Here is an 11330-nt window from a genome sequence, read left to right as displayed (position 1 = left end):
TTTAATTGTGAGTGTGGTTCGGATCTAACTCAACTTTTAAAACTTGGCGATTTAAATACTAGTTTATATCTACTACAAATGAAGTTGATTTTTGAAAATATTATCTTATTATTTGCCTAGACGTGGACACCGGTAGATGGAGCAAGGGAGTGGTAGTTTCGTGGAGAGAGAAGGTAATTCTGTGGTATTTTATGGTGGTATGTAATAGGAATATTTATAATAGTTGGGCTTCAACCATCACCTTAAGGTTTTGGTTGAGATGGTTCATCTATCATGGTATCAGAGCCAGTGTGACCGAAGGTCACGGGTTCAAATCCTGGCAACCTCAAAACTCCTCAAAAACTCGAAGTGGAAACCCAGCACACGGTACGGGGGAGCCGGTGCACAACTAACTACTCTTCAAGCCTAACGGGCATTTGAGTGAGGGAGCGTAATCGGAATATTTATAATAGGTGGGCCTCAACCATCACCTTAAGGTTTTGATTGAGATGGTTCATCTATCAGTATGGATGTGGTTGTCGTCGGAGTTCTGTCGGCGGCATGGAGTGGTCTAGTGATTGATGGAGATGGTGGGTTTGGTTGGGTGGCAGCCGATAAACAGATCTAGTAAGGCAAAATGGGACGGTCATCTGAGAAGAAGAAAGTTAACGGGACTAGTGTTTGTGGGGATTCTGGTTGACAAGGTGGTGTTGGTTGAGGTTGAGAGGTGATGGTGGTAGTGACGAGGTGGTGTTGGTTGAGGTTGAGGGGTGATGGTGGTAGTGACGAGGTGGTGTTGGTTATGGTTCTGACGAGGTTGCTGTTGTGAATGGGGAAGCTCGTGGATATCACCAGTGCCATTTGATATGTCTGGTGATCTCTTTAGCGCCATCAGAATTGTTCACTAATGTCTCTGGTGCCGTCTGAGGTGGGCGTTCAGGTGGTCACCGCGTTGAGAGTGACGTTATTACTGGACTGTTCTTTTGTCATTGCCTGCAGCTGTCGAGGTTTTCCAGTCTCAATTCTCAAAAGTATTCATTTAATGGGAAGATTGAACTTCAATTTATCCATGCTATGTGATCTAGAACGAACATAGATATTAGGTGAATAATGGTTTACCGGATTCCCTCAAATGCTACATAATCACGAACTGATATATTTTTGATATATTTATTGCACTGTAAAAGTAAGTATCATGTATTTGTATGGGAGTGTGTGAGGAATTAGATAACCATGCATGAATGGTACTTAATTTCTGTAGTTGAGCTGTATAATATTGATGTTTGTCCAAGTACTTTTAATTTATTTGTTCAAATTTAATTAAATTGTTTGTTGGTTGTCTGGTTCAATGCAAACACATTGATGTAAATAAGTAGATAGGAATGTTGTACAAGCAGAAGGTTTGAAACAAAAAAAAGTGTTCAGAATTAGCACTTCTCATTTCCATATGTGAACAATCACATTTTACATTTTTTTCTTTTCTGAAGTTAAGTCTTACAGGGTAATATTAGTGTTTTGAGATCAGCCGATCGAGTTTCTTGCTTGCGCAGGGAAATGCACTTGATTGTAGCAAGGTAGCATGACCTCGAATTTGATAAAATAACCACTAAAGTCAAAAGAGATGGCTTTCTGGCTTCTGCATATCACCATTATGAGAGATTAGATGTTGAAATTCCTTAATAACATTATGTGTGCTGAGTTCTTAATTACTATCCAATATATCTATCACAAATTCTTGGCTTTTTTTGTATTTCCACATTTTGCCCAACACCAGATTATGAACAAGCACTTGACACTTGAGACCCCTTGAACCAGATCACGAGGAAAATGAGATACACGAGCTAGAACCTTACATACCTATGGAGATATCTAAAGGGACCTCTACCAAATAATTCGATGTTTTAATGAAGTAGCTTTCTTTTAAGTTGTCTTCATAGTGGAAAAACCGCAGCAACGGAGCAACAACGATAACAAGAACCAGAGGTGGACAGGCCAAACGTCCCATGCCGAGGATCACTTTTGTAAGAGATGGAGCAAAAACAGACAACTGGTCAGGTTCATACCAATTAAGTGCCGTCAAAACAAGTTCATGGAGAAAAGGTCATCCTGACAAAATCCGACTAATAAAGTTTGCATCTAATATATTAACTTTCTTCAGGTGGAGGATGTTAAGACATGGCAAACACACGGTATCAGGGATGTTAAATACCGCAAAATGTCCAGTCAACTTGCCTGGTACTGACATTGATAGCTCGTTTCGACCACTCAAAATCTTCCCATTTACATGTCCTCCCATCATAATGGAATAGCAGAATGATGAAGTTATCAGAAAACTGTAAAATAATGAAGAACATGAAATTTGTCAAAATTCAATGTGGCATAACACGGATGCTTGTAACTTATACTCATGGCGAAAACCTTTTTAACCGCTGCATCAATGTTGTTCCTTAGTTCATAACCCACTGTAAAAGTCACAAGATACTTCGGTATTTTGGTCACATCCTATACAAGTGAAATATAACAGATTGTAAATAAGATACTACGGGATTGTCAAATTCGTAATCAATTTGCCTAATGTGAGACAGTTGTATGCGTACAACCAAGTCATAACTTGTTAATAAAACTCATACAAACCTCACTAGGCTCACCCCAAAGTCGGCGGAAATAGAAGTCTGACTCTTTTTCTACGATACCTTGTGGCATGCTGAGTTCCTTATGAACTGTGCTAAATTTAACCTGGCATGTTGAGTTCAGTTACAACTATAATGTTTTTTAAGACTGATATTTTGATTCCATTCAATGGGGTTTGAGGCAAACGACTAGGTCACTTAATCACATGTCTAAATAATAGCTCAATGTCACAAAAATAACGATGTAACTGAACAATTTGGTTGTACAAAAACATTTCATAATCTTAAGTTATTCTTAAAAATAAAAATGTAGTCTTCTCAAAATGCTGATATTTGGTAAAATTAGAAAATGACATTCTTATTCTGCTTTTGGTGTGGTATGGGTATTTTTTGTGCATGAATTGTTGCTCTTTACTATATAATGAGTTGATCAAATCAAACATTTATCTTGCACAGACATTACCACACCCCTCTTTTCTTACAAAAAATAAATTTACACTCCATAGATCGTTCATTCTGAAAAAATGGAAAGAGAATCAGTTATAACATCACTCTTTTTTTTTCTAGATACGACATTTACCTTGTTAGATACACATCTCTCACAAGCCAAATACACTCATTAATCTTGCTAGATACACTCTTTTACCTTGCTAGATACACATCTCTGGTAAGCTAGATACACTCCTCTAAATTACTAGATACCGGTCTTTACCTTGTTAGATACACTCATTTACCTTTCTAGATACAAATCTCTAGCAAGCTAGATACACTCTTTTAGATTGCTAGATACAAGTTTTTACCTTTCTAGATACATTCATTTATCTTGCTAAATACAAATCTCTATCAAGCTAAATACACTTCATTATATTGCTAAATACATGCCTTCATCTTTATAGATACACTGTTTTACCTTGTTTGATACATGTTGCGGTGCGCACCGTACTAACTTCTTAGATACACAAAACAATAGTCTAGACACGTGAAATAATAGTCCAGATACACATATTGTTTTAATGTATCCGACATGCAAATTTATGTAAAATAATAGTAGATACCCGCCCCCTCGATTGATCCCATTAATTGCTAGATACAAACCATTATCATGTTAGATACACTCATTTAACTTTTGAGATACATACCTCGACCTAACTAGATACACTCCTTCAAATTTCTAGATACATACCTTTAACTAGTTAGATACACTTCTTTAAATTGATATATATATATATATATATATATATATATGTATATATATTAGCTAGCTAAATAAACTCCTTTAAGTTTCTAGATACATGCCTTTAACTAGTTAGATATACTTCTTTAAGTTGTTAGATACATATCTCTAACTAGCTAGATACACTCTTTAAAATTTAGATATCATACCTTTAAATAGTAGATACACTTCTTTAAATTACTAGATACATACCTTTAGGTAGCTAGATACACTCCTTTAAATTATTTGTGACTGTTATCGATTTTAACAAAAAAAATTGTGTACCCTTTTAATTTGTACTAGTATATGGTCGTTTTACACAAATAAAATAAAATATACCGAATTTTTATAAATAAAAAATAGTCACAATAGCAAATATAAGATAGTGGGTAGTACCAAACATAGAGGCACAACATTCATTCAGTCTATATCCAGATAGTGAATAGCATTCATTCAGGTAACATCATTAGGTAAGAACTAAGAACACATTAAAAGTGAAAGAATACAGTATATATTATCCACCTCTTACTAGCATATATATAGACAAATAACATGATCAGGCGACAACGATCCCATGACCTAACTATACCCCTTCCAATTGCATGAATACATCCATAAATTTGCCTGTAATAAGGATATAGTAATCCACATTTATGAGTCAACATGGTGGTTTCGGGGACGGGGTTGAAAAACAGTGGATCCAATGAAGTATGTAAAACGAGGAGAGGTGAGGAATTTTCTAATCAAATTGGAAAAATTTCTTTTGAAAAGTGCATTTTTAATTCCAAATTTTGGCATAATTGAAAAAAATCTCCCAATTCGGAAATCAAAATCAGTAGTACAAATGTATCAAATACACAAAATACCAATCCAGCCAGATAAGGACCACGCCTCAACACCATCCTCGTTGATGATAACGCCGACAATCGTAGACAACGCCGTTGACCTTTCCGGGTACATTAGAATTGGGTCGATTATGCGGGTTGTGTGGTTGACGATATTAGAATTGCAGTTGTTGGTATATGGTCGGCAACGGTCGTAGGCGGTTGGCAGCAGGTGAGTAAATGATGAGAGAGGTGAGTGGAGGGAGGTTAGAGTACGTGGTAGAGATGGAAACAAGGGGTCAGGTTTGAGAATTTATTTTACGGAAAATCCGGACCTTTTATTTAACTTAATATAATGGCTCTCATTCGTTAAATGCATTCGCTTTACACCGACGACCAAATATATATATATATATATATATATATATATATATATATATAGAGATTGAATCATGTGAGACCTTTCTTAGGGTGAAGTAATTTGACCCATCTCCACCATCCGATCAAAAACAAATGAATGCACCAGATTGTGCCACGTCCCACTAATTAAAATCTCAGGTATGTTGCTCATTTCCCCTCATTTTATAATCATTTATTCAACTCTCCTTCCACTCTCCTCTTTCTCTCTCTTTGTCATTTATCTCCAGTCTTCAGCTTCTTCAATTTTGTGCTTTCCATCACCATTTTCGTCGCATTTCGATCATCTTCAATGCTGCAACGATTAGTTCTTCACTACCATCAACATCTTCAACAATTTCGAAACACTTGGATTGTTTTCCTCGAATTCTTTGAATTCAACAAAAGCTCGACGTCGATCGATGAATGAAGATGAAGAAGAGCGATTGAATCGATCAACTAGGTGAAGAATCGGCGATAGAAGCGAGAGGAGCGGCAAGAGAATGAGAATGACGAGCCGATTTAGCGAACATGAGACTACTTGATCATGGTGAGATTGATTCATGAACATCTTTCTAAAGAGTTGACGAATGCGGCGAGACAAATTGCGGCGAAACATTTATACGAGATAAGTTTGAATTTTAGTTTGAATCGAACAAATTGCGTTGGTTTTTTGTTGAATATCAAAAGAATTCTGTGAATATTTTAGTTTGAATCGAACAAAAGGAGTTGGAATTTTTGTGTATCTTTGATATTTACTGCCTAATTGTTGAAGAATTATCATGTTATTTTATTAGTTTGATTGGATGAACTTGGTGAAACCCCCTATCGAGGAGAAAGAACATTGGGTAAACCTTTTCTCTTTTTCGATTGAGCTTATTAGTTATGATGCTCGGGAAGTGTTTCTGGCCGGTATGTTGTAAGGCTTTTCTTGTTAAGGCTGCAGACTTGTCTAATAGTAGCTCTCTTTTCATCTGGGATGGAAAGATGTATAGAATATTAGAATGTAGTCATGAACTACAACTTGTTTTTTCCTTAATCGAGTTCTCATCTTATTACCTATTCTGGCTTAAACATGAAGCAAGTTGACCAGAATAATAATTCATGTAGTTAAGTACTTTATATAGTACCCTTTTTCTTGATCTTGGAAGAATTGTCTATCGAGTATCTATGATGACTATGAGGCCTGGAGTCCTTTTGCATGCTTGACTGCACTTCAGATAAAACCGACAAATACTCCCCCCTTGGAAACAACTTTGCTTGTCATTCTATTGTCATTTGTATAGGAGTATGTTTCAATAGCTATTTGATGCAATTGGTGTTAGAGTGTTAGACTTTTAGGTCCTTAAACAAAGCGCCCAAAGCTTGACATCGAGTCAAGATGACGTGCTACTTATATCACGAGTTCTACCTTGTATATTACAGTGCACGATGAAGCAGTGAATAAATGTTCATCCTGTGGATCAAACTTCAATGCTTTTGTCCGGAGGGTTCGTATTTTAAGAACGTGAAATAGCCATATTGCCACATGTTATTCATTTCGTGGTCTTGATCTTTGTTTCATGTTAATACAGCATCACTGCAGAAACTGTGGGGAGATCTTCTGCGATAAATGTACTCAAGGTCGAACTCCTCTTACATTGGATGAGGACGCAACACCGATTCGAGTTTGTGATCGTTGCACCTGTCTTGTGCATTATAATGTTTATTTTCTTTCATTGTTATCCAAGAATGACACATGATTGGGTTGATTGGATTTCTCCATCAGCATTATCTGAGGCTTTTGTTGTAAAATATATGCACTCACTCTAGCATCAAAAGTGATTGAAAATGTCCGTGACGAGACGAGAGGTACTGCCGGTGGTTCCGGGCAGCCTGGTGAGCTCCATTAGAAGTGTGTAATTTAAGATGGTGAATTAGAAGGAGATTGAAGAAGTAAAGCGTAGAAGGGTCAAGTGTGACTTATAATTGTCTACTTTCATATCGGATTTGGCCATTGTCGTCTATTAGCTCAAAAGGTAGAGCAATGTGTTATTGCACATGGTGTGGGTTCGAGCCCCACATAGACGAACATATATAAATCACTAGTTACACTTTGTAGTAACATTAGTTGTTCTATGTGGTAACAATAATTATCGAACAAAGTGATGCTAGCTAAGAATAACACTAGTTATTTGATAATGTAACATTGTTTCGTATATATAATAACACATTTTATTTGATAAAGTAACACTTATGTTACATATATTGATAATAGAAGCTCATGTGGGAATTGAACCTACATCCTTTGTGCAATTGCACAAATGCTCTACCAATTGAGCTAATGAGCTAGTTTAGTAGAAACTGAATATTCCACCAACACACTACAGTTGATGTAATGGCCACAATATAAGTTTATAAGTCACCACTTCACCTGAGTATTCGAGTCATATGTTTCTCATGTTATTCCAAAGAGCATGTAGTGTTATTCCAGTAACTTGTCATGTTATCACATAGAGTAACCGTGTTATTCTATTAACTTGTTACGTTATTCCATAGAGCCAAATAATATTCTGTGACACAAAAGCCATGTATTATAACACAATATCCTATTATGATAACATAGTTATAGTTACGGATTATAAAGCGCGAAAAACCAATTCTAATGATCTGAAGACAAACTAGTTCCGTCGATGACCGTATAAGGCACATTATATGCATTTAAAATCTGAATAAGGTATGAGATTCACAAAATAAGGTCTGAGATTCACCAAATAAGGTAAAGAGCAAAAAAGGTGATTTTAAGACCAAGTTTCACAAAACAAGCTCTAAGATTCACTGAACAAGATCTGAGATTCACAAAACAAAGTCTGAGATTCACCGAATAAAGAAAAGAGCAAAAAAGGTGATTTTAACCACTTATGATGACCAAGTTTCACAAAACAAGCCCTAAGATTTACTAAATAAAGTATGAGATTCACAAAATAAGGTCTGAGATTCACCAAATAAGGAAAAGCGCAAAAAAAACGTGATTTTAACCACTTATGATGACCAAGTTTCACAAAACAAGCTCTAAGATTCACTGAACAAGGTCTGAGATTCACAAAACAAAGTCTGAGATTCACCTAATAAAGAAAAGAGCAAAATAGGTTATTTTAACCAATTATGATGATCAAGTTTTACAAAACAAGCCTTAAGATTCATTGAATAAGATATGAGATTCACAAAATAAGGTCTGAGATTCACCAAATAAGGAAAAGAGCAAAAAACGTGATTTTAACCACTTATGATGACCAAGTTTCACAAAACAAGCTCTAAGATTCACTTAACAAGGTCTGAGATTCACAAAACAAAGTCTGAGATTCACCTAATAAAGAAAAGAGCAAAATAGGTGATTTTAACCACTTATGATGATCAAGTTTCACAAAACAAGCCTTAAGATTCACTAAATAAGGTATGAGATTCACAAAATAAGGACTGAGATTCACAAAATAAGGCAAAGAACAAAATAGGTGATTTTAACCACTTATGATGACCAAGTTTCACAAAACAAGCTCTCGATTCACCGCATAAAGGTCCGAGATTCACAAAATAAGGTCTCGGATTCACCAAAGAGAGACAGATAGACAATCACTCAAAAAGTTTCATGTGCCATAGTAAAGCAAGATATTGAAACAAACCCGGTTAAAATACAAAGCAAGCATCTTCTCCTCATCGGCAGCGCACTTCCTACCAATCATAGGAACACATTTAATTTTTAGTCTATATAAGTAACCATGAGCAATTGTATTGCTGATAGTCTGAAACAACAAAAAGTTAAAGCATGATTTCCCGAACTCGGTAGAGTCAAAATCATGTACTTACAATGTTTTGATTTCATAAAATCCCCTCACAGTCACAACTCACAAGTATAAGATGAATTTAAGTGTGATGGCAAATTAAGAGCATACTTATGGTCGATAAATGATACCCGAAGAGGTCTAAGTAGATAGGTTGTGTCCAGTTAGCACGGTCCAAGCCGAGCTTAGAAATGCTTTGAGAAAATATCGAAAAAGAGAAAGTGAGGACTGAAATCAGCGAGTGAAATAGCAAAGGTAATTGAGCCTTGAGTCGTATATTTGGGACACACAAGAAAGTAGCATATGCTTTGAAATAATAAAACAAAGATGTTGACAAACAAAGCAGATCGAGTCAAACTACATAGCACGATTCAAAAATAACAATTTCAAAAGTTTCCATTACCAAGGGCTTCTATCAAATAGTTGGCTTCAAGATCTTCAACTTCTTACGCACGTTTGACAAAATGACCACTACCCTGGTCGGGTAAATCATCCCCATCAACAACACTTGTAATCACCACATATTCAAGGCCCCATGATGCAATAGCCTCTGCCACATTCTTAGGCTCGTCTGGATCTGGTGGGGGAGGAGTTCTGGATGTCTTGACATTACAAAACCTGAGAAGCAACACATTTCAGGAAAGCAGGATAAATATTACTAAAATTTTGAAAAAAAAAATTGAAGTCAATCCAAATGATAGATGTTACTCATTTACTGGACTTCTCAGAAAATGAAATCTATTATCCCATTTTTGTGAAATGGAAAGACATTCTCATCACAACTTTACCATAGCATAGCTCCCACGCCACCAGTAAATTATATCTTCAGAATGTACCGACTGATAACTAATGGCTTCAAACTTAATATATCAAACGCAATAACAGATATTTAGAGTTCAGACTTACTGCTACAAGCTAAATTCTTCAAGCAACACACACCAATTGATTATACAGATTTCACAACCGACGCCCTACAGTAACCAACTCAGTACAGCTAACAAATAAAGGCCAAATGAGTTTTCATACTATATGCTGCAAAACTATGCCTGTACATTACATAACACACATGTTTTCTCATTGCCTGCTGCAAATCATTCACTAGCAAAATGAGATTGTATAGCCCTTTCAGCTTGTTCATTAAATGATTAAAATACTCAGAGGTTCGATTAGACAAGGCTTTAATTGGTGATGGAAATTGGTTCTAATCAAGTTCAACCTTGAAAGAAATCCACATAAAACGCTAAAGTTGTAACTTGTAATCGAACTTCAATTATTCAACCGAAGGTACCCATAGATCGAGCCTTGACTAAGATAGTTACCAAATAACACATAGTATGAGATTAATTACCCAACGCCTCCGAAGATCCTTACTCAATGCTCTTAATACAGCTGACTAAATTCCACGGCATAAATCTTAATCGTAATTTAACATTAATCACAGGTCAATCTCTTAAACTTATGCCACAAAGCGATACAAAGCTCACAGAAACGCTACAAAAATCGGACAACATTCTGGATATACGAGAAAAAGATAGCAAATTAGCGAAGACAGATGAACAATCAAGCCAAAACTATCCAGAATTTTCGAAAACAACAACACAAAAACACAATTATTAACAACTAACATCAGTGCATAAGATTATTACTTCACTAATTAAAAATTAACACAATACATCAACGAAAAACTACACTATGTATGAACTAACACAAAATTTGATGTAAATCATTAAAATTACAAGCGAAAAGGAGAAAAGATTATATGGAGACATACCGAAAACAGTGTTGATAGGGTTCATGGCGACCTGATTCTTAGCAGCATCACCAATTATATGAATATGCTCAATTTTGATAAAAACTTATGAAATTACCTCAAAATTGCTCAAAATCTTTTGCTGAAATTGCTTAATTTGATGAAATCTTCTTCTAAAATTGCTTAATTTGATGAAATCTTCTTCTGAAATTGCTTAATTCGATGTTGTTTTTGCTGAAAATCGTTCCTTTGATTCTCCGAAAACGAAAAATTTGGGGAACTGTGCGCCAAATTGTTTTGTTGTTTTTGTAGTGAGAGAATCTGCAAATTTGTGTAAACTAAAGAAGGTAAAGAATTTGGGCTTGTTTTAGTTTAGAGAGAGGAAGTATTTTGGCCTAAATGAAAAGATTATGAAAGACCCCAAATTTCATTGATGAATAATTGGAAATCGGTCAATGTAACAATTTGGTGAGTCCGGCCGCCTCGCCATAATGAGGTGCCTCACCGGATCCGGCCTCTATATATATATATATATATATATATATATATATATATATATATATATATATATATATATATATATATATATATATTTGAATCATTTGAGGCACCCGTCTTAGGGTGAGGTAGTCATACCAATCTTAAACCGTAAGATTAAAAATTACAGATGCACCGAGATGATGCCACGTGTCCCCATACAAAACCCATCAAACACACATT

At 35.6% G+C, this 11330-nt stretch overlaps 1 protein-coding gene across 1 annotated transcript; it reads right to left on the bottom strand.

Moving 5' to 3' along the window:
* Positions 1 to 452: 452 nt before the first annotated feature.
* Positions 453 to 3753, bottom strand: LOC141653438 (uncharacterized). Its single transcript, XM_074461203.1, has 4 exons — positions 2614 to 3753; positions 2398 to 2481; positions 2189 to 2312; positions 453 to 1995 (listed from the first exon to the last, which is right to left on the bottom strand). The coding sequence occupies exons 1-4, from the start codon at positions 2680 to 2682 to the stop codon at positions 1829 to 1831; spliced, it is 444 nt and encodes a 147-aa protein (XP_074317304.1). The 5' UTR covers positions 2683 to 3753; the 3' UTR covers positions 453 to 1828.
* Positions 3754 to 11330: the final 7577 nt, after the last annotated feature.

Source organism: Silene latifolia, chromosome 4, assembly GCF_048544455.1.
Source record: "Silene latifolia isolate original U9 population chromosome 4, ASM4854445v1, whole genome shotgun sequence".
Taxonomy (NCBI): Eukaryota; Viridiplantae; Streptophyta; class Magnoliopsida; order Caryophyllales; family Caryophyllaceae; genus Silene; species Silene latifolia.
Note: the sequence above shows the minus strand (reverse complement) of the source record. Positions and strands in the feature narration are given on the sequence as shown.